Below are 24226 nucleotides of genomic sequence, written 5' to 3' on the forward strand. Positions count from 1 at the left end.
TTGGCAAAAATTTTCTCCCACTCTGTAGGTTGTCATTTCACTCTGTTGATTGTTTCTTTTTCTGTGCAGAAACTTTTTAGTTTGATATAGTCCCATTTGTTAATTTTTTCTTTTGCTACTTGTGCTTTTGGGCTCATGTTCATAAAGCCCCTGCCCTGAAATAACTGCTGAAGTGTTTCACCTATATTTTCCCTCAGTAATTTTACAGTTTCAGGTCTTATACCTAGGTCTTTAATCCATTTGGAGTTGATTTTAGTGTATGGTGAAAGATGCATATCTAGTTTCATTCTTCTGCATGTGGATATCCAGTTTTCCCAGCACCACTTGTTGAAGAGGAATCTTTTCCCCGATGTAGATTTTTGTTGCCTTCTGACAAGGATTTTAAAGCAGCCATCATAAAGATGCTTGAATCAACAATTACAAACATGCTTGAAATAAATGAAAAAAAACAATCAAAAGTCTCAGCAAAGAAATAGAAGATATAAAAAAGAATCAAATGAACATTTTAAACTGAAAAAGTGCAGTAACAGATTTAAAAAAAAAAAAACTCAGTGGATGGGCTCAATAGTAGAATGGAGCAAACAGAGTAAAGAATTAGTGAATTTGAAAATTGAAGGAAAAAAAATATTCAATCTGAACAATGTAGAACAAATACACTGAAAAAAAATGAACACAGCCTCAGGTACTTGCAGGATTATAACAAAAGTTTTAACATTCATGTAACTGGCATCTTGGAAGGAAACGAGAAAGAGTTGAGACTGAAAAAGTATTTGAAAAAGTAATGACTGTCAAATCCCAAGTTTGGTGAAAGATATAAACCTATAGAATTCAACAGGAAAACCCAGAGAAATTCACACTAACATATATGATAATAAAATTTCTGAAAACTTCAGACAAAGAAAGATTCTAAACAGCAGGGAGAGAAAGAACACATTACATATAGGTGAAAAACAATTGAAATGACAGCAGATTCCCCATCAGAAACCTTGGAAGCCAGAGGAGGTAGACAGGAAATGTTTTTCAAATGTTGAAAGAAAAAACTGTGAAGACCCCTGGGTCACCGTTGCCACCACTAGATGGGCTTTGGACTTCCCAGCCTCAGAAACTATAAGCAATAAATTCTGTTTTTCTTTGTAAATCACCCAGCATCAGGTATTTCGGTTTAGTGAATTTGAAAATTGAAGGAAAAAAAATATTCAATCTGAACAATGTAGAACAAATACACTGAAAAAAAATGAACACAGCCTCAGGTACTTGCAGGATTATAACAAAAGTTTTAACATTCATGTAACTGGCATCTTGGAAGGAAACGAGAAAGAGTTGAGACTGAAAAAGTATTTGAAAAAGTAATGACTGTCAAATCCCAAGTTTGGTGAAAGATATAAACCTATAGAATTCAACAGGAAAACCCAGAGAAATTCACACTAACATATATGATAATAAAATTTCTGAAAACTTCAGACAAAGAAAGATTCTAAACAGCAGGGAGAGAAAGAACACATTACATATAGGTGAAAAACAATTGAAATGACAGCAGATTCCCCATCAGAAACCTTGGAAGCCAGAGGAGGTAGACAGGAAATGTTTTTCAAATGTTGAAAGAAAAAACTGTGAACCTAGCATCCTATATCTGGTGAAATATTCATGAGGAATTTAAAGGAAACCAAAACATTCTCCAGTGAAGAAAACCTAAGAGAAGTTTTAACCTAGCACCAACTTTAAAAGAGTGGCTACAGAAAATTCTGAAAACATAATACAAATGATAAAAGAACAAATCGTGGAACTTCAGGAAGGAAGAAGGAATAGCAGAAAAGAGTAAGAATACGAAAAATGCAATAGGTTTGCTTTCTCCATTTGCGTTTTCAAAATTGTTTTATGGCTAAAGCAAAAATTATCATGTCATATGATGTGGCGCTCAAAATATTTTGAGGAGATATTTAAGACAACTATATCATAGAGAGAGGAAAGTTAATGAATTTAAAGGGAGGTAAAGTTTCTACCTTTCACTCTAACTGGTAAAATGTCAGTGCCAGCAAACTGTGTTAAGAGATGACAGATAGATAGACAATGTAATATCTGGAGTACCCACTAGAATATCTACACAAAGAGATGCACTCAGAAGCACTATAGCAAAGTCAAAGTGGAATTCCAAAAATTGTTCAACCCATAGGAAGACAGGAAAAAGGTCTCATTCTATTTAAGTTTGGGTAGAAATTGCTGATGGTTTAGCCATGCTCTTCACCAATACAAGTTGTATCCCAGCTTCAACCTCCCTGTACTCTGAATATTGATTATAATGCATGAGTCTTACTGAAAGGACCCCACTAATAGCCATTACAGTTGTGTGTGATTCAATATTAAACAAAAGGTGTGTTGTGAAAAATAATAGTCAGGCCTGGTTGAAAAACAAGAGGCCTGTTTTCCTAGAGAGCCAATATAGCCCTGATATAGATCAAGAAAGACCACAAGAGATAAGGCATTTGGACTACACTGAATTGTCCCTATCTCCCCCTATAGTGGATTGAATTATGTCCCCCCAAAACTCACTGAGGCTTGAATTGTCTCCTAAGATTCATGTATTAGAAACTTAGCCCCTATTGTAACTTTTAAGAGGGTGGGAAATCCTCTTGTGATAACTGAAAGGTGGAGCCTTAAAGAGGTGATTGGATTGTAGGACTGTGTAGCAGTGAATGGATTAAAAATGGTGGTCAGGGTCGTGGTTCTGAGGGCTTTAAAAGAAGTGGAGAGTCTGTCTTTCTCTCTCTCTCTGCTCTATCTGCTTCCACCATCTTGCAATATGAAACCCCTGGGTCACCGTTGCCACCACTAGATGGGCTTTAGACTTCCCAGCCTCGGAAACTATAAGCAATAAATTCTGTTTTTCTTTGTAAATCACCCAGCATCAGGTATTTCGGTTATAGCAACACCAAAAGGTCTAATACACCCCCTCTCCTGTTGACACACAGAATAGCTTTCATTATATTGTATTTTGTTATAAAACTATCAACTATGTTAATGTGAAGGCTTTCCAAAGAGATAGCCCAGCATCCAAAATAAACAATAATAATCTTGACATATGCCATTTATTGGGTACCTATTACATATCAGACAGCTTGTATAAATTATTATTAATCCTTAATACAAGCTGTGCAAGGGAGATATTATCTCATTTACAACTATCTGGCCAGAAGGTGAGCTTGTATCTGCCTAGCTCCACCTCCACTCAGACTGGGACTGTACATAGAATTTTATTGCAGGATTTTTTTTTTTTTTTTTTTTTTTACTTCACAGTGTTCTCATTAGGAGGAGATAGCAGAAGAAATTCTGAGTTCAGGAGATCACAAGGCTGAAAGACAATCCAAGGTAATTAGGATGTGTAGTGAGGACAGTGGACTGAATCTATGGACACCCGATAAATACATGACAAGAGAAAAATCCTTACAGTCACCATGAAGCAGGACAACGAGGTGCCAAACTACCCTGATACCAAGTCTAGGTTCTCACATGAAGAGCTTCCTACATGCTGTTCAAGCAGGAACTAATCATGTATAGGAATTCTAGAAACTGTAGGATAGAAGGCCATTAAATGTTCCTGGTGTAAGAGGACAATTGAAGAAGCAAGCCTTACAGTCAGATTCTGATACAGTGACTGAATTTCTATACACTCTCTGCAGAGTTCTTAATATATTTGCATGTCAGAAGCAATCCAGATCTGACCCTGAGAATTCCTCCAATTCTTTCATGGTAACTGGCAGCCTTTTCTTGAAAAATGAGATGATTTGGGATCTTGTCCTGTTTTTCGCTAAAGGAGTAAATGTTTGATAGACTCCTTAACTCTTCTGAGCCTATTTCCCCATTTGTAAAATAAGGGATCTGGAGTAACTGATCTTCAGAAGCATTCTCAAATGTAAAATCCAATGAGTCTATTGAAAATATTTTAGAGACAAACCTCTAAGTCTGCTTGTTTGAAGAACATTGTAATTCCTTTCAACTTATGGGTTATTACTCAATGTTCAGTAATTTTTGTAAAAGTTAACACAACTTCATAATGACCAATCTTTATGATTTTTTAGTGCTTCAGTATTGTTTAGTTATTCAGCTGTCTAGAACATACACTAATATCACTGTTTTCTCATAGAACCTGTGTTTTTCTATTTTTGTTTCCCTGGCCATAAACTTCTCTTTCCACAGCAGCCAGATGTTATATAAGATGTTTCCCAATGATCACTAATGGGAATCACCACAGAGGATGTTGATAGATCAACACGAACCAGTAGCCGTGATGAAAAAAATATAACAAAGCACAAGGCCCCCAAGCAGGCAAGATCACAAAAGAGAAGGTGATTTGATGCATTTGTGAAACAAAGTGACTGTCATCAGCCAGCACAGCTCTGGGTATCTGAGGAGCTGAGAAAACACTACCCTTTCAAGTCACATTTTTTTTTATGTTAAGTGGAATAATGATATCTGCTCTACTTTCTCAAGCAGTGGGTTTCAAGAGTCCAGTGATATAATGTACATAAAAGAAATTTATGCATGCAGAAGCATTACTGACATTGAAGGCTATAAATAGCTCTATCTTTCTAGGAATAGATTGCATATTATCATATCAATTAAGCAGTGATTTGATTCTATAAAACATCCATTTTGGTGAAACATTTTTTTTACACTAATTTAAGATTTCCTGAAGTTTGTCCCGTAAAATGTTAGTAGACGTTTTAAAAAGAAGAATAATAAAATCCCTTCCAAAATTCTTTTGATCAAATCGTCTGAAAAAAATGCTTGGTTAAACAAAGTTAAGCAGACTTTCTTCCTGCAGAATTTCATAAAGCCTTTAGTATGCTAATGTGCAATCCTCCACAGGCACTGTATAATACAGTGATTTCCAAGCTTATTTGACCATAGAACCTTTCTTGTAAGGAACAACTCCTGGGACTAACACCCAGTGAGCATCATTTAGAAAACAAAAAACTAATAAATTGTTTTCTCTTGTATAACTTTCTGAATGAAGCAGAACCTATTCAGCATGGACCCCAGAGCTGGAATTCCAGACAGAGACATAAAAAGAAGGCAAAGGAGCTAATATTGACTCCAGCTGGGTTAACTGCATTTCTAATAACATTAACATAAATAGAATTTCTGGGCAGCACATATTTTAGAGACAACGCATCTTTCGTTTCCCAGGTTTTTAAGTAAAATTATAGGTAAGTGGATGTCATCTGGTATAAATTCCTCATCCACACCCCCAGAGCTTTCTCCCTTCTCACTCGCCCCACCCAGATTCTAATATCCCATGTTTCGACTATTTCCTTTCCTTCTCTATTCAAACCTTAAGGCCCTAAACTTTCTGGTGCATAACTGGTGGTCCTAATGAAAGATATAATAGCATAGTAGATGAGAACTTACTCAGGAGACAGACTGTCTGGATGGAAGCTCTAGGTCAAACATCCACAATTCACTAGCTGGGTGGCCTTGGGAAAGTTACTTCACCTCTCCCAGCCTTGATTTCCTCCAGTAGAAAGTAAATATAACAATATAGGAATCCTCACTGTCTAAATTTAGGAACTGAATAGATTTGAATAAGTCCCTTGCTATCCAAACTTGCTGTCTGAAAATCAAGAACCGAATTGATTAATAGTATATCTATCATTTTCCAGTTTTGCTACCCAAACTCAGTAACTAAATAGACTTGATAGTGAGAAATACTTGTGGTACCTACATCACAGAGTCATTACGAGGACTGAATTAGTTAAGCATTTATAAGAGTGTCTGGCACATAGTGAGCACCTGCTATTCCCATCATTCCAGCTAATGTGATATAATAATCCATAAGGAATATTAGTGACAGACCTATTCCAGCCAATTTATTCTTATTTAACACATGCTCTTGGTATTTTAACCCAAAGTTTTATTAAAGGATTGATCCTCACATTTTATGTACTTATATGTTTGGTTTTGCCACAGGATCTTTTTTAGGAAAGAAAATAACACAGGTCTATGAACTAGGAGACCTCATTTCTAGCTTTGTCTCTGCAAAATACTAATTGTAACACAAGAGGCAGGGAAATAATTTCTTGAAATTTCAGCTGATTCTTCAGAAAAGTGGAACAAATGTCTATCCTCTATACCTCATGGGGTCAGCAGAGAAAATGAATACAAAAGTGCTCTGCAAACGGTAACGTGCAACACTCAGGAAAGAGACTGCTGTCACTCCATTCAGGTCATTACTTATTTCGCTTGTGGGATATAACCCCCAAATTATAGTCCTAACCCTAAAACCCATCTGACACCCAGAAATATAAACAAATGTTTTGTTGCAAGGGAAACCAGAGCATATATCATGCTGCTTGGCAGACCAGTGGTTTTGCAATAGGACATCTTAGGAACAATATTCATTGAAGCAACCAACATTTATTGAGGACCTACTAGGTACCAGGAGCTATTCTTGGTGCAGGCCTGGTTGAATCACGGAGCATGTGGCTCATTATCTACAAAACCAGATATTAATGTATACTTCTTCTCTCACCTGCTATACCGCTGACCTTTATTAAGTCACTCACTTATATCCTTTGCTCAAGCTTCCTTTCTTTGTGAAAATGGTCCTCTGCTTCATGAGACTAGGACTATTTGTAAGATCGTGTTACTAAAGTGTTTGCATTTCCTCAAAAGGAAAGTATAACTGAAAACCAGTCTATTTATCAGTAATGTATCAGGGGACTGATTTCCAATGGCAATGCCTGCTTTGTTCATTCATTTTCTTTCCTCAGAAATTTAATAAGCTTTATCTGAAAGGGCATATGTCCTTCCTGTATAGCAGTTCCAAAGGTATTTGTATAGTACTTAATGTTTAGCCAAACTTTTACAATCTGGCTGTTTATTTTCCTCCTAGCAATGTAAGTAGTTCATTACTATCATACTCTTTTTAGAAATGGAGAAGCTGAGGCCCCAACCCATACACAATTTATCAAGTGTAACCCTAAAGATATCCTTAGTCTTTCAGTCAAGTGAAAAGTCAGCTATTGAGATGAATAACATTTTTAGCTTTTTAAAAAAGATTTATCCCTTAAGTATCATTGACCATACAAAGAAAATTTAATCCTAGAAGGAAAAAAATGAGGCTCAGATAGGATATGCACCCAGTGCCGTACAATAAAAAATATCACTGTGTTATTTAATATGAGAGAAACTCTCCTTTCTCTCTCTTCGATGTACTTTCCCCCTTATCCCAATGTCCTTTCCTCCTTATTCCCAATTACCTGGTAAATTACCCATAAAATATGCTGTAAACTTATCTATACTAATATAAAATTGCAAAAAAAGAAGAAAAAACAGCTAGGCAACTAAAATCTTAGGTTAAAAACAAATGGAAAAAGTCACCAAGTGAATCACAACTGCACAGCCTCTACTGTGGAGCTGCAGTGCACTTAATTCAGAAGCAATTTGTTTTTCTGGAGAAAGATCATAAACCCTAGTCATCTGAGGACACTTCAAAGCCATGCTCTCTGACCTCAGAGGGGCCCTTATAGTCAGACAGTCACTTTGCATGCCTTTAATGAGTCTCATCCCATTCACAACTACTTTTTTGAATCTTTTTCTTCTCTGGTATCAAACTTCGCTTAAATAGACAAAACTACCTCCTGTTTGCAGAGGAGATTAAAGGCAACCACCCTGAACTTCACTAGCTTCCCTTCCCCTCTCCCCAAATTTTTACCCACTGATGAGAAAGAGATATTCCACCTTCTTGTCAAGGAAGACCCTTCTACCAAAGTTCTTCCATTGCTTCATGATGGCTCCATGTCTTTCTTCATTTTCTGCAGTCCCTTGGGATCCTTTTTCTGCTATCCCTAACAAGCTCAGATGGCCTCTAGTCTGCAATAAACTTTCATCAGTCCTGCTACTCTCTCAAACTGCTGTCCCCTCTCTTGCCATCAATTTCCTGAGTTATCCATATTTAGTTTTCCACAGATTATTCTCCACCCGATCACATCTTGAAATGCTAAAAAATGGCTTTTGCTCTCAATCTACTTTCATGTCATGTATCAAGACACAATTATTCATTCAGCAATACATCTGGAGCACGTACTATGCTTGGTACTAGGAATACAATAGTGAGTTGGAGCTTACAATCTAGTAGGGGAGACAGCTAAGAAACAGTAAAACAAATTTTAAAATACATGCAGATATTGAGTTGAAGGAAATGAACAAGGAAAATGCTAGATGATCGCAAGGGAAGCCTACTTACTTGGGTATTGGTCATGGAGGCCTTTCTGAAATAGTGGTCAAAATAGCCCCTTGTTCTAAGAAGAACATAGGGTGACCCTTCAGAACAGAGCAATCAGATCTAGAAAGACCTGGAGCATTTGAGGAAGGATCCAGCTAAGTTCCCAGGTAGGGCATAAAGTGAGAGACCAAGAATCCAGGAAAGAGACCTGCTAGAGTCAGCTCCAACTGACTTGAATGCTCAAAAGTCTGATGATAATAGTAGAAAATTCAGTCAGGCAAACATAAAACATTATCTAGAAGTGGCAATTAACTTTAGTTAAGCACTTCCAGAGGAGAAGTCTAACTAGGAGGACCAGGGAGCAGCACCATGTAAAACAGAGCACAGAAATACCTGGAAGCAGGCAGCATGAGGGAATTCTGTGAGCACATAGCAGAGCCCCAGTTATGAATGCCAGTTCCAGGAAGGTTCTGGAAGAGTAAGGATGGGGCCCTAATGCAGAAGGATAAACACAGGAGATGAACTTCGGTCCAGGGACAAAAATGAAGACTCAATCATAGAAAATAACACAGAAATCTATTTACCAAACTTGGGGTAACTTGTGGGGCCTGAGCTCTTGAGTCTGAGCTTTTGGCTGGCACAGTGGGAATAGTAGGAAAGTTTAGAGATTTAAAAAACTTTTTTTTTCAAAGATTAAAGCAAAGCTCTCCTTTTGCCATTTTTTTTTATGGTCTTTTTTCAGTCTTCATCATCCACTGTCCCTCAGACACAAATATCTATCCCATATTCATTCTCTTTCACCCAGCCACTAGAAACCTTTTAGGCTAAAAATCTTGAAGTAAAATACATCTCCTCCATTTCTACACCAAGTTGGTTGCCAGTTTAGTCTATTCTACCTCTTCCATCCCTTCTTTTCATTCCCACTGGCACAACCTCATTTAGTCTCTCATTAAAGTCTCATATAGAATGTCAAATAGTCTTCTACAGCAACTTTTCTCCTTATTCAAAACAATATGACAGATTTTTTTTCTTTATTAAATGTCCAGCTTAAATCACATGACTCTCCTTTAAAAACATCATTATATTAAAAGAAAAAATTTAAAAATTAAGTTTAACAGAGTTTATTTGAGCAAAGAACAATTCCCAAACTGGGCAGCACTCAGAACTAGAAGAGGTTCAGAGAGCTTTGCCCAGTCGTGTGAGCCCTGAGCTTTTACAGGTGGAACATGGAAGCAAAGTAGAGAAATCACCTCATTGGCTACAGCTAGGCATCTGCCTTATTTGGGAATGGTGTTCTGAGTTGGCAGCCTGTGATTGGCTGAAGTTTGGCTGTTTGTGATTGGATGAAACCTGGATATTGTTACAAAAACTATACTCTTAAATCAGGTTTCAGTTTGTTTCCATACTAAGTTAGGTTTCAGTCTGTTACAAAGTACAGAGACAACATCAGGCTAATGGCTTTCTGCTTATCTAATTTAATGAATAATTTCTTTTTCTGACCAAACCAAGTGAAAGCCCCTTTCTGTGGCAATCTGGGTCTCCCCATGTTTTAGCCACAGCTGTGCTGTCTGGAGTCTCGGCTCCTATTTCTCCCCTACACATAAACAGACTCCAACCAAATGGACAGTGTGTATTTTTCTCTCTCCCTTCATTCACTCAATGTATGTTTATTGAGTTCTTCCTGTATGTGAGGTCATGCTAGGTACTGGCCATTGGGGGTGGACAAAATAGAGTAGTAATGAAGGGCTTGGTCTATACCAGAGGCTTTTAAGTGTTTTGTCTCTAAAAGAATTTGCTCAAAAGAAATTTTTACTCAGAAGTCCACTGTGTAAAATGCATAAAGGGAGAGTTGTTCTAAATGAGATTTGGAGCTGCCTATTTCTCTTCCTCCATAGGATCCTTCAGAGATTCTGCAAAATACCTTAGGCAGCCTTGATTTTGATGCTTTCACACACTCGCTTCTCAGAGTAGACCATAAATTTCCCTAATTTCTGCCAACTACTTTTTGTGTTTTATTCTCCCTCAGTCATGTACTCTTTTATGCAAACTCTGGACCAAATTTTATTTGATAGCAGCTGTGCCACTACAAAAGACTTTATCATTATTATTATTATTATTTTTACAACCTCAAGCATCAGTTGGGTGTGTGGTGAGTCAGTTTACTTACAGGCAAGTAGCTTAGTAGATTATCAGATTACAGATGTGATATGTGAATGGGCAATCCTACAATAGTACCATAGCTTCTGAACAAATCAAACACTTTTAGCTTCCTTGCATGAGTATGTAGTGTATTACAGATTCTACAACCTTAGAAAGATTCTTTAAAAATCCTGTACAGATGCAGGTGAGATACAGATAAAAATTCTAAGTTCTAATGTACAAATGACTGAAAGCACAGAAATTATTTTTAATTTATATATACATATATTCTTGCTTTTAGTTGTTTTTTACTTACTAAAAAACTTGCTGTAAAGATAGATTGACATACTATTCAGTAACATTCACAAAAGTTTAATTCTAGAAGCTCACTTATCCATAAACTTCCGTAGCACTTAATTTAGGGTTTTGAAAACTTTTTGCCCCCAGAGTTCACAGGATCTATTTATATATTTATCTCTTGAAAGTCTCCAGATTGTTCCTCATGAAGGCAGAAGTTGTGTTATTTGTTTTGCAAGCATCAGTTGTCAATAAAAGTAGTGTAACTAGAGAGGAACAATGGCTCGAAAAGGGGAAGGAGGAGTGAGTTTGCTTGGGATAATATTTAACATCTGTAGAGGCTTATTGAGTTCTGGGTAATGTTCTTAGTACATTTGTTCTTCTAAAACACCCTGTGTAGTAGCTACTATTTCATTTCTAGTTTACCCGAGAGAAAACTGAGCTACAGAGAGATTAAGAAACTTACCTAGGATTCCTCAGCTAGTAGCTAGGACCAAGCCCAGTCTTGGTGGCAACACACTGTCCAGCAATGCTACAGACTGTCCTGTCTAAAACAGGACACTGAAGATCACAGATAAACACAAGATCAACTTTTGTGGCTGCCTATGTCCTCGTGTTTTAAAAATTACCAGTTAAGTGTTCTGTCCCCAAAAGTGTCTCCTATACTCTCGGTAATCGTGGCTGAAATTCTGTCATCAGTAGAATTTCATAGTTGTTCGTGCAAGTCCCTTTCCTCCCCAGCCCTGTCTTATGCTTCAAGTTTCCTGGGAGCAGGTGTCATGTCTCACCTTTGTACCTCCCTAGCACAATGCCATACCATACATGCAGCTATGTGCAAAAGTAACTTTCCATGTGCAAGGAATCAGTAAATTATCCTTGAGTCTTAAAGTTTATCTTCAAGCATCCTAGAGAGGCAAAGTGGGTGCTACCCTTATATGAGTATCAGGCAAGCCCTGGGCAGGGACAAGTTTATCAGATGACCTCGGAAGCATCCCAGCTGAGCACAGGATGTGGAGGGAATACTGCTGGGATGCAGGATGGGCTGGGATGCAGTAGGAGGTGAGACAGCTTCAGAGAGGAGCTTCGTGGGCTCTGCCTTTCTTTCCTAGGGTTCACCCTGGGAGCAGAATATGCCCTCTCTGGCACCCACCTATAATCCCAACCCACCCTTTAATCCAAAGAATCCGTTCATTCAAACACTACTGAGCTTTTGCCCAGTGTTCTCAGTTCCATGGAGACTGCACTTTCTGCCACCTGCTGGACCATGAAATCTCCATGGCCCCTCGGCCTCTCTCTGGAGCCAGTGCTCTATCCTCTGCCTGGCTGGCTCCCTTCTCCATCCAGCCTTTTCTAAGCACCCTACTTAAAATAACAGACACCCACCACCAAAGCTGCCTGTCTCCCCTACCTGTTTCATTTTCCTACTGCCTGCTTACCTCCATCTAACACACTATGTTTTACTGACTTATTTGGTTTATAGTCTGCCTTTTAGCACCAGAATGTAAATTCCTCGAGACCAGGAATCCAGGAATTTTGCTCTGTTCTATTCACTGCTGAATATTCTGTGCCTAGAAAAGTGCCTGGAAAGGGTAGACATGTCACATTTTTTTTAAAAAAATCTCTTATCTCCTCAGGACAACGTAGCACTAGACTATGGCATCATATGGAGACCTTCAATCTTTGTTTATAGTGTTAAGAGCTCTTGGTTTCACAGCCCTGCTCACCCTCTTTGAAATGACCTAACAATTATATTTTGATTGAATGAAGTTTCCTTCACCTTTACTATTCATTCATCACCACCAAAGACACTACCTGGTATGTGCGTACACACGCACATACATACATATACATGTACACACACATATACACGCACACACCCCTGGATAGTATATCAGATATATTAAAAACTCGGTTGGTATTAATCACTCAGTTTTCTTGGAATAAAGACGTCACATCCTGGGAAATCTCCTAACTTACCCTCTGTCCCACTTTCTTGGATGTTTACAGTAAGGCACACATACCATGGATGTTATCATTTCTCATTCCCAGGATAAACATATCAAAGCAGGGAATAGACACCTTCTTCCACTTCTATGTAAAGAATTAGGTGCTACTGCCATTCCACTTTCCAGAATCAGGTCTCTGTGTGGGCACCCACCTGCTTCTCAGCACCTTTGTAATCCCCACCTGCCTGACCCGGGCTGGCTGCCGCTCCCTACCTCACCCACTTCCCTTCCTGAGTCTCTTCGTCAATCGATATAAGTAAAGCCCAGGGCTGGCTCCACCAAGACTTTAAACAAAGCCACTCCCATGTTACCATGGCAATAATCACTCCTTATACTATGCTTTTTATGCTGTTCTTCTGTATCCTCTTTTCCAGGGAGCAAATACTTAGTAAAAAGTAATCACAAGAGCTTGTATCAGCAAATCAGTTTAGAGCTGGGTATTTCAGGAGACTGTGTTACTTTTTTTCCCTATTCCCCTGCAACTTACAGTTCCAGAGAATATTCAGAAATGTCAAGGAGGTTCAGGAAAAGTGATTTTGGTGCAAGGAAGGGAGCTAAAACTGAGAGCTCTGCTGAAACTAGGGACCCTGGGAAAAGGGGGATAGAAAATACCACCTGATAACCAAGAAACCCAGGAAAGAAACTTGTCTTTTGCAGAGATTTGGTAAAGAAAATCAAAATAAAGTAAAACATGCTCTTGTGAAAATGCAGAATTCCAAGTCTGTCCTATGTGTGGGTGTGGGGAAAAATGTTTACACTATCCTCGTGTTGGAATCTTCTAAAAGAGAGCAATTAACATAAAAATGGCCATGGACCAGAGAGACCAGCCAGGCACCTGCCAGACACACACTCAAAAAGGCTCCATAGAAACCTGTCTACAACCAGCACACTGGACTCCAAGAGAAAAATAATCCCCATGGAAGATGAGTTCACAAATAAAAAGTTTAGCAGTCCCCCCTCATCTGCAGGGGATATGTTCCAAGACCACAGTAGATTGTCTGAAACCTTGGATAGTGCCAAACCCTGTATATATACACACTCTATGTTTTTTCCTATGCATACATAGCTATAATAAAGTTTAATTTGTAAATTTGGCACAGTAAGAGATTAATAACAATAACTAATAGTAAAATAGAACAATTATAACAATATAGTACAATAAAAGTTATGAGTATGACGTATCTCTCTCTCTCTCATAATATCTTACTGTACTCACCTATTTGGGGACTGCAGTTGACCACAGGTAACCAAAACCACAGACAACAAAACTGCAGACAAGGAGAAGTTCCTGTATAGACCATTGCAAGAAAATATCCCCACAAGCAAGAGTCAACAGCAAAACAAATAGCTCTGTTTAGCACTTCCAATTCAAATATGTTTAAACTTATCAAAGAAATGTTTAAAAAATAAGAAGCAATAAAGGAAGAATATTACAAAAATAAATATATGGATTGACAAAGAACCAAACAAAAGTTCTAGAAATCAAAAATAAGGCCATTAAAACACGTTGAGCGTTTACCAGGTCCATGCGGTAGGCTGATGAAAGTGAAATGTCATCCAGGTACTCTCTAGGCAAGCTTGAAGTGATTCCATCTGCATTCTATAAAAGGGAAACCTTCCCAGGATATCAAAAGGTCAGCACTGTGCCCCAATTCTAACAATAAGAAGGCACAATAATTCTCTCTGGAGCCCCAGTGGCACTGCACTAACAGACTCAGTTCTTGTTGACACAATTTCTTGCCGTAACATAGCTCTCTGCCTAGTGAACACACAGGCATCCTTGGAAGAGAAGCCTTGTGGACATCAAGTCTAGGGGCTGGGACAAATGCTGAGGGTATAATGAGGGCCAAGGGGTCTTCAGGGTCATGCCGTTAGGTGGAGTAAGCAATATCTTATTTCTTCTCTTTTTGCATTAAGCGCTGAGTGCAGGTATGACCCTGGAACTATTTGTTTCTTGAACTTTAGGCAACAAGACAGACTCACACAATGTTTTCTGTGGCCATATCATTGACACTGACCTGTGGCTGGAAATAAAATATAAAACTCTTTGTATTTATTCAGCATCCCGGAATCCTGGCAATGAGCAAGCGTAAACTGGCCCCCTGGGCACCACTTTTGCATTAGTAACTTCCTTCTTCTTAGCTTAATAAATCTTTGTTGGGTTATTGCCTAACCTGAAATGTTCCTCCAGGGTACCTTGCAAAAGGGAAAATGGCCACAAAATCAGAACCTCAGAATGGTGTGCAAAGCTCCCTTGGGAAAGCTGTCATTTTTTAAAAATTGTGTACTAGTCTTGATCTTAGTGCCACTGAAATCTGTGGTGTTTCTGAGTGACAACAGCAGGATGTACTATTGTTTCTGGTATGGTGAGCTTTGGGGATTAGTTTTTTAAGTTTAATCTTCTCGGATCACATATGCCAGAATAAATATTATATTACTTCATACATGGTCTCTTGTTTACTCTAGTTCAGAACATGTAGTTGGTCAACAAACAGAGGCAGTTTTGCCAAAATTCAGTAGTGTCTACTGTTCAAAATTTTTGCAAAAGTAACACCTCAGACCCATAAAAATATAAATTTTATTTTTACTTATAAGAATAATTCTGTAAAAAAAATTCTTTCTTAAAATTCATGCCTTAGGAATCTTGAGCAATCATTTTAGGTCCCTTTATCAACTTTTCCATGATCCAGTAACACTAAACTATCTAAATTACTCTAATAGGCAAAACTATGCAGGAAAAGCTTATGATAAATAGTTGACAAATGATGCTGAAAGTGGTATGACCATGGCAACCAACTCACTACAAAGTATAAATATTGAACATGAAATGAGTGACCAATTACATTTTGAGAATATCATGCTTAATAAATGAGCACCATAACTAAACTTCAGAAATCATAGCTATAGATATTGATAATGATTTAAGACATATACTAAGATGTGCTTTCAAAAAATGTTATGAAAATTTTCACATCTTCTCTGCTTTATTTTCTTTCCCTGTCTTCAGGACATTATTAATTCCCGTTTTCTAAATGAGTTTGAGATGTAAATTTTAAACAGGTCACATAAAAGCCTTTTGAAAGCACTCTGAAGAAATAAATTTTTTCATTTAAGAGCAGTATAAAATGAATCTGAGCCAGGATAGTAAAATGAATCAAATGAGACTAATCTTTAAGTTATAAATAAGATATCTATTATTCATTTGAAATTTTTTAAGTTATTTTACTAATGGGCACAGAGAATGAGTACATTTTGTAATGATGAATAAGCTAATTATCCTGATTTGATCATCACATATTGTACACAAGTATTGATAGTCAACTCTGTACCACACAAATATATATAATCAATTATGTTTCAACAACAACAAAAAGTTATTTTACTATCCATAGTTTGGTGCTTAAAAAACAAAAACCATCTTAGTTTTAATTCTAATATTTTAAGCAAAGTGACCTAATGATTTCATACAGAAATCTCCTTACTGAATTACTACATTTCAGGCCCTGGATACATTCAAATATTCTTCAAATCATATCAGCAGCCTCTAGAAATTCACCAAATGGCTTAACGTTTATAGTAATCAACTGGTAGAATTACCTGTACTAAGAGAGCCTTTTATTTGGCAACTCAACATAAAATGGGAATAATAGAAAACTGGTTTAACTGTAATCAAGACATGCTTCTAAGATTACATTCTAAATATTCACTGAATTGAAACCCAATTTTTCCCCATTGTGCAGAGTCTATAGGCCTATAAATAATGAACAACTGTGATCTTTTCCTATAAGCACAGATTAGAAAAAATGCAGTGCACATAGCAAAGTTTAGTCTTGAAATGATGACGAGGTCTTTAAAAAATCAAGTAGAAAGTAAATGTGACAAATTTCCTCTCTGTTTGCTTTTTGGGCTCACCTATTACTAAGGACTGTAAGAATAAAGGTATTACAGAATGAGTCATATAGAAAACACATGAGAACAGGAGAATATTGAGAACATAGTACATGTTATTCTTTCATTGATACTTAAAGAATAAAATATAAAAATTGGGCAGTGCAAAGTGTCCCAAAAAGATCTATTTGTGACAGTAATATGTGATTCTATTTCTTTAAGTAACAATCATAGCAGTTTTTTTGAAAGCCCCCAAATTATCCAAACTGATTTTTGAAGCCAATTCTTTTGTTTGGAGAAACAATATAAAATCAATTGGATAAAAGATGCATTACACACAAGCACACTCACTAGATGAAAATTTTGAATCATAGAGTGCAGACAAATTATTTTGGTCTCCCAAGAAATATACTCAATTATATGCACCAAAAAAATTGAGGTCTTGGAAAGTTATTTAATACTATTTGGCAGATGAGAAAATTGTAAGCATAATAGTACTTTCCTTTTGACCCTATTTAATAGTAATGTGTGTTTCCTGGTGTAGATTCAAAATATTAAAATGTATGGGTTTTTGCCTGTTAAAGCAAACTTCACAAACTGAAGTATTATATCACATGATATACTATGTGTTTTATTTACCAAGAGAGTACTAATATGCAATGTACTTGTTATTTCCATATTACATCGGTATTGATTTACCACTGTCCATTTCAAAACACCTACCATTTCAGTACATCGATGGATAGATAATGAGATATAAAGCTCTAGTCCTGACCACAAGACAATCTGTTCATATTGGATAGGAAGATAATGACATAATAGCTTTTAAAGGAGTAAAGTGAAAAAAAGAAATCAGAGTAAACTTCATAGAACTTAAAGTATTACAAGACTTTTACAGAAGTCACTTCCATACTTAAGGAGGAATGACAGCTTCCGCTTATTCAGTACTCCACCCTAAGGATTGCATTTGTCATCCAGCAGTATTGACTCTAGGGTCAGATTCCAACTGCTAAGGACACGTCGCCTTAAAGCATGTGAAATCTCCCTTTTATGTATGGCTAAAGTAGTTACCAGACCCAGATTTTTTTGTTAAAAAATGACCCCTGTTTCCAGCCTATTCAACCACATTAGTAGCATATCACTTTGATGGGAACTTCTAAGTATTTCCTGAAATTATCCACTTCAGATTCCAAAAGAATGATATTTATGTCTCCTTTATAAATGCCCATTTTTCAAAAAGATCAGAGTTCATGGGGAAATCACTTAACCTCTTTGGATGCTCATACATTTTAAATTACTTTTTATTCCTTCTACTCTATAAAGTATACCTTCACCATGATGTAAAAGGATTCCAGGCTGTGGAACTTTATACCAGGAAAACAAGAAACTTGAATAGCTATAAGACTAGGATTCTTTCCAGCTTAGCACAGGGTATAAAATTTCTGATAGTCAGGAACAAATATTAGATTATGCCATAAAACAAATTGTGGCAAGCTAAATGCCAAATTCTAAAGCTGTGGGCTCTTTGAGAATAGCTAAGCATAGAAACTTGAACAGTAAATCAAAAGTTTCTAACGTGGGATCTATGAATACCTCAAAGAAATCCTTGGACTGGATTTAGTATATAGGTAAACTCCCTGAAATAATTGTAAAATTATGTGTGTAAATACTGTATATGTACATTTTTCCTACAGAGAGTTGATAAGTTTTATCATCTATACAATATGATTTATTGTCCAAAGCATATTTTAGGACCCTCAAAGAAATCCTTGGATTGGATTTAGTATATAGGTAAACTCCCTGAAATAATTGTAAAATTATGTGTGTAAATACTGTATATGTACATTTTTCCTACATAGAGAGTTGATAAGTTTTATCATCTATACAATATGATTTATTGTCCAAAGCATATTTTAGGAATGAAAGAGATGATCTCAATTATTATGCCCAGCAATAGGCTTAAACTGAGACTGTTACAGGAAAACTGGGAAGTATTGTTATGTTATCCATGACCCAAAAATGTAATATGTTACTGCACCAGAGGATCTGGCTTTCCATTATTTCAACCCAAGTACCATCTGTGATTTTCGGTGGGGTAGGGGCTGGCAGGTACAGGGTTCAAGCCCTGGACCTTGGTCTTATCAGCACCACACTCTAACTGACTGAACTAACTGGCCAGTCCCCTTTGTGAATTCTGACTTAAGGCAACCATTCAACACTGGCTTTTGCCTTGTGATTTGCAGTTTCTACTAAACTTGGATTCAGGGCCATAGCACAGTCCTAAATGTGCTCATACTTTCATTTTACTTTTTGTGCTTTGCAAGTACCTCTTTCTTCACCCTCCTAAATGGATGATTATTACCAAAGCTTGATGCTGAGCCTTCTGCTCTACACTGTCCCACAGGAAACACATCTAACTTAATGACGTTAAATGTAACATATCAATGACTGTGAATGTGTACTATAGAGAGTCTTCACAGAGGAAACTGAGTTAAAATAGGTCATTAGGCTGGGCCCTAATACAATATGGCTGGTGGCCTTATAAAAAAAAAGGAAATTATGACACAGACAGGTAAAGAGAAGATCATGTGATGACACAGGCGGAAGATGGCCATCTGCATGTCAAGGAGAGAGGCGGCAGAAGAAATTAACCCTTCCGACAAGTCTTACACTTCTGGCCTCCAGAATTGGGAGAAAATATGTTTCTGTTGTTTAAGTACCCCAGTCTGTGATATTTTATGACAGCCCTAGCAGACTAATATGCCAAGTATTTTCTCATTCCTTAGCTCATTTAGTATTCAAAAGTCATGTATGATAATAGTATCCCCATTTTATAGACAGGAAAACCGAAGTTTCAGAGTGAACATGCATCAGGGAGCAGGACACAGATTGGAATCTTGTGGATCCAAATCACATTCACTTTGAGCTTTCAGCAGATGATGAACTAGAGAACACCTGAGCTTTGGTCCCAGCTCGGCCCTAAGCTAGTTATGGGACCTCCAGGATATCACTGACTTTTGACATCTTCATTTTTTCCATCTGCAAAATGAGGAGGTTGCACTGAATATTCTTGGGGCAAAATAGACCAAGCCGTTCTAGTTGTAAGACTTTAGCTCAAATCATTGTTTTCAGTCAACTCGTCAAGAAATTATCTCTGTGAGCTCATTTAGATTTGAAAGAAAATTTAATATTTTAGCAGCACTATTTTTCCCAAAGAATTCAAGGCTTTATTGAAAAAAAAAAATACATACTATATTTGAAAATGTTTTGAAAAATAATGAGCTTAACTCATTTTAATATTTTAAAATGTGATTTTTATAGGGCTGGCATCCCGTTAGTTAATTTCCTTGTTGTTAAAGATTTCTCCATTGTCAGCTTTTAAGGACTGCACATAGCTTCATGAACAAAACACAAGATTAAAATTTTCTGACAGAAAATTTGAGTTCCAGTCTTAAAATTCTTTGTGAATATAGTAATTGAACAATCCTGAGTAACAAAAAAAAAAAAAAATAGTTGCAGACCTTATTTTCTAGGTCTGAAAAATGGGGTAGATGGCTTCCTGCATGCTTAGCAGGAAAGTGTGCTGTTAAATAAGAGAATATCTGTGAAAAACTTTTGAACTCTTGGGTGGGAAGTTGCCGCATATATTCAATGGCAAGGTAATTATGATAAGCTCATAGTGTTAGGCTGTCTTCTTTCAATAACCTCTTCATTTTTAAAATATTATACGGGTACTTGATTTGTATTTTTTTCACACCTGTAACTTTTTTTTTAATGCCAAGAAAGAGGAAATGTATTGTGGAAAATAATTTGTACCATAATGGTATATGGCAGGTGATATGACCGTAAAGGTTAGAATTGTGAATCATGTCTCGTGTGTTTTCAACTAAATAAAGGCAATTTGTTTAAGAGGGAGGAAAAAAAAAAATCTACAAACCACGAACTCCATCCAATCACGTAAAGACGAATCAGCCTTCAGGCAAATCAAATGTCTTCATTTAAAGCTTACCTGGATTTGGCACTCTGCCCATTTCCACCACCCCCCCCCAGCCTCTTAACAATACACTTTCACAAACAGTTACAAGCATGCATACTGAAAAGCATACCCTTTACAACATTATTTTTAAAAACAAGGAACTTTTTAACCCAGGGAAGACAATTGCTTGGGGAAAGGAAGGTTTATTTCCAAGTGAGCAACGTGTAAATACTGGACTAGAGGGTGGGGTTGAGGTGAGCTCTGGTGCATAAATAGAGACTCCCGCCGCACCAGCACACACTGAAACTTGGATTGCATCCTGGCCAGCCGGCTCACACAAGACAGGTGGGTGGGGAAATCCAGGTAAGGCTCCTGACAACAGCTTTGGAGGAGTGAGCTTACTAGACTGAGCTTTGGCCTCTGATTGCTTTGTATAGTTGCAGATATTCAACAGAGGAGTGCAAAGTTTCAAGGGCAGTGAAGTGGGATCTGGAGAGAGTATGGAATTCCTACCAAAGGTTTACAGGGGTCTTTCTTTAGCTAGAGCTGGCCCAGGGTTACGTTCCTGAGCAGGTTCAAAGTGATGCTCTCTCCATGTTTCTCCAAGGAAACAAGGAGTTTAAGGATGGGTGAACTCTAGGAGTTTTCAAGGCTGGGACAGGACCCAGGGATTTCTGTCTCAGTCACTAGCTAATGCTCTGCGTCTCTCCCACTGGTTAATGCAAAGTTCTGCAGGCTCTTCAGCTGTGAACCTCAGCTCAGATTGCCTGCTTGGGATATGTTACCGCAAATCAGGAAACAGTTTTCTTTGCCTGTCTGGTGTAAAGATATTCTTGTTGCTTCTTCAGTCTTTAAATTCATGGGATAGGCTGTCAGAGGAGAGAGCTGGTTGTTTTCCTGAAATATTTACGAACAGGGACACCGAAATCTCCTGCAAGTTCATTTCTTGCTAAAGAGAAGAAGACAGGGATATAGTAACCAGTAAAAAGTGCTGATTTCACTGACTGTGTGTGTCTGTGTGTCTCCGAATTATCAATATCTTCCATGGTTAGAATTCTGGTTTATGAAGGAAATTTGCAGAACAAAATTTATTTGTATTATGAAAACTCAGTAGAGCGAATCTCAGAAAGTCAGCCCAGAGCAGGATGTTTGCACAGCAGGAGTTAACATTAGCCTTCCTTGAGTCACCCCGCCATAAAACACATGTAATATAGCAATAATCTGTGGAGCTATTGCGAGCAGTACTAACAGACTTGGGACAACAAGAATTATCAATAGACTAAATAAAGTGCTTTACCACCAACTTACTATTCATTTTTCAAATATGAAAAGTACAATATTTTTTCAAACATAGATGCTGTTATAATAAAATACAAAATCAAATATTGATAAATTCAAAGTCATTATGATATATTTCTGAACCAACTAATATTCCAAAAGTAAAATTATTCTCACATAAAAGTTCCTGAATTTTTTTAAACATTAAAAAGAAGTCTTCATACCGAGAGGGCTGGGTATTGCTGTCCTATAGTACACTTGAATTGTTTTTGCAGAACTCTAGAAGACAAAAATTGTTATTGGCATTTCCACATCTTCATAAGCATAGGCAATGAAGAAAGCATATTGCTACTTTTTACCTATGTCTTTTCTGAGTAAGTCATTTTGTGGCTACATACTATGACTTGGATAATAATTTAATTCAAGACATTATTTAGATTTGGTAACATAGCAACGCCTTTTTAAAAAATCAGCTAGTGTTTAGTAAAGCTTCCCACTCAAGCTATCAGATCATGAGAAACTTCCCTCGTAAAAACACTGAGCAATGGTAGTCTATCCTACCTCCTTTGTAGAGTTTGTTTGCCTTAATTCAAACCCTCTACCAATATTAGAGTTAGATGCTGTAGTTTCATATTTCTTTTTATGCAATGTTAGTGTTTGGCTTTACCAGAATCCCAGGTCTCCAGATTTCTTATGGCCCCTGGGTAACCTTAGGGACTTGCTGGGGTGACTCACTTTGTGTGTGAGCTCACTCCCTCCTTCTCACTCATGGAACTAAGAGCTTTTCACTTTCCTTTCATGAGCATCTGCTTCATCTTTTTCTAAAAGTGAACTGCAGAACACCAGAAAAAAAAATTAACAAAGAGCCCCCCCCCATGGGTTTTATTTTTGTGTTATAAATCTCACTGATATTTTTGTGCACTAAAGTGCATGACTACAACCACCCACCTGCACAGGCCCACACAGAGAGTCAAAGAATTGTGTCACTGGAAGGAACTTGTCATTGATGTGTATTAGTCAATTCAGAGCTAATACAGAGTTGGTAAATGATACCCTAGGGAGAGAGTTGTGTGGGTGAAAGTCTTCAGTTAAGTGACAAAGTTGGCAGGTTCTAAATGAAATAATCATCTTATTCATACCTCATTCTTCAATGGCAGTGTCCTCATTTCAGCTGAAGGTTAAAGAAGTGTGGATGTTTAGAATAATTGGTGCAGGGAGGGAAGACGGGAGCCAGCATTGCAAAATAGCAAGATCCAGAAGCCTTTGTTCTGGACCCATCTCATAAATCTTCATCTCTCTGAACCTCAGATCCTTTATCTATACAATGAGGCTTTGGGGAGGTAGGGAAAGAGGAGTAACCCCTAAGGTGCTTTCTGTTACTATATTTTTGAAACATACAAATTAAGTGTAAATTTTCTTAGCTATAAGAGTATATACATCGGTGCTTTCTGTTACTATATTTTTGAAACATACAAATTAAGTGTAAATTTTCTTAGCTATAAAAATGTATCTAGCTATTAAAATGTATCTATTTCTATATAGACGTATAACTATTTAGATAGCTCTATATCTATAGAGATGTTCATCTTTATATCTATGTGGATCTATATCTATTGATGATATATAGATAATAGATAGATATCCATGCTATATATTCTTAGGAAGATTCCATGGAAAGGAGCTTTTCATTTTCACTTCAATCTCAGTTCCACTGTTATATTGCACTGTTATGATAAAAACCGCAGATCTTGAAGACAGCTAATTCCTTTTTGTTTTATTGACTTTCTGTTTTCTGTATCAGATTTGCCATGGAGAAAATTTCAGTATCAACATTCTTGCTCCTTGTAGCCCTCTCCTACACTCTGGCCAAAGAAACCACAGTCAAACCTGGAGCTAAAAAGGACACAAAGGACTCTCTACCCAAACTTCCTCAGACCCTCTCCAGAGGTAGGAGTCAGCTTGCTGTTGGCTTCCGACTGCTAGTTAATTGGGAAAGATTTTCTAACTCTTGGTGCTGAAACTGTGTGCTGAACATATTTTGCTATGTGCTTCTTCCATATTTACCATCATTTATAATTATTTCCATTTTCTCTAGAGGTTTTTCTTCTTTCGTATCGAGTACATATTTATCCCAGTCTTACCATTGCTTTTCAACAGCTTTGAGCCTGAAATTATAATAGCTTTAAATATGCTGGTCCTTTTGTTCTAGGTTGGGGTGATCAGCTCATCTGGACTCAGACATATGAAGAAGCTTTATATAAATCCAGGACAAGGTAAGGGTGAGGGTTATACGGAGCTCTCTCAAAGCTCTCAAGAGCACCATCTAGTGATATCTAACTATGCATGGAATCGTACTCATCAAAAATTATCCAATCTCTTTGTCTCTTAAAGCAACAAACCTCTGATGATTATTCATCACTT

The 24226-nt window shown here is 37.2% G+C and overlaps 1 protein-coding gene across 1 annotated transcript in view; it reads left to right on the forward strand.

The window, feature by feature from the left end:
• The first annotated feature begins 4313 nt into the window (after positions 1-4313).
• Positions 4314-24226, forward strand: part of AGR2 (anterior gradient 2) — a 33102-nt gene continuing 13189 nt past the window's right edge. Inside the window, exons 1-4 of the mRNA XM_008585673.1 lie at positions 4314-4340; positions 23607-23752; positions 24015-24078; positions 24197-24204. Of these exons, the coding sequence (XP_008583895.1) occupies positions 23614-23752; positions 24015-24078; positions 24197-24204 (211 nt within the window). The 5' untranslated portion in view covers positions 4314-4340; positions 23607-23613. The remainder of the gene's footprint in view (positions 4341-23606; positions 23753-24014; positions 24079-24196; positions 24205-24226) is intronic.

This window comes from Galeopterus variegatus, unplaced genomic scaffold (genome assembly GCF_000696425.1).
Source record: "Galeopterus variegatus unplaced genomic scaffold, G_variegatus-3.0.2 Scaffold3663, whole genome shotgun sequence".
In the NCBI taxonomy this organism is placed as follows: domain Eukaryota; kingdom Metazoa; phylum Chordata; class Mammalia; order Dermoptera; family Cynocephalidae; genus Galeopterus; species Galeopterus variegatus.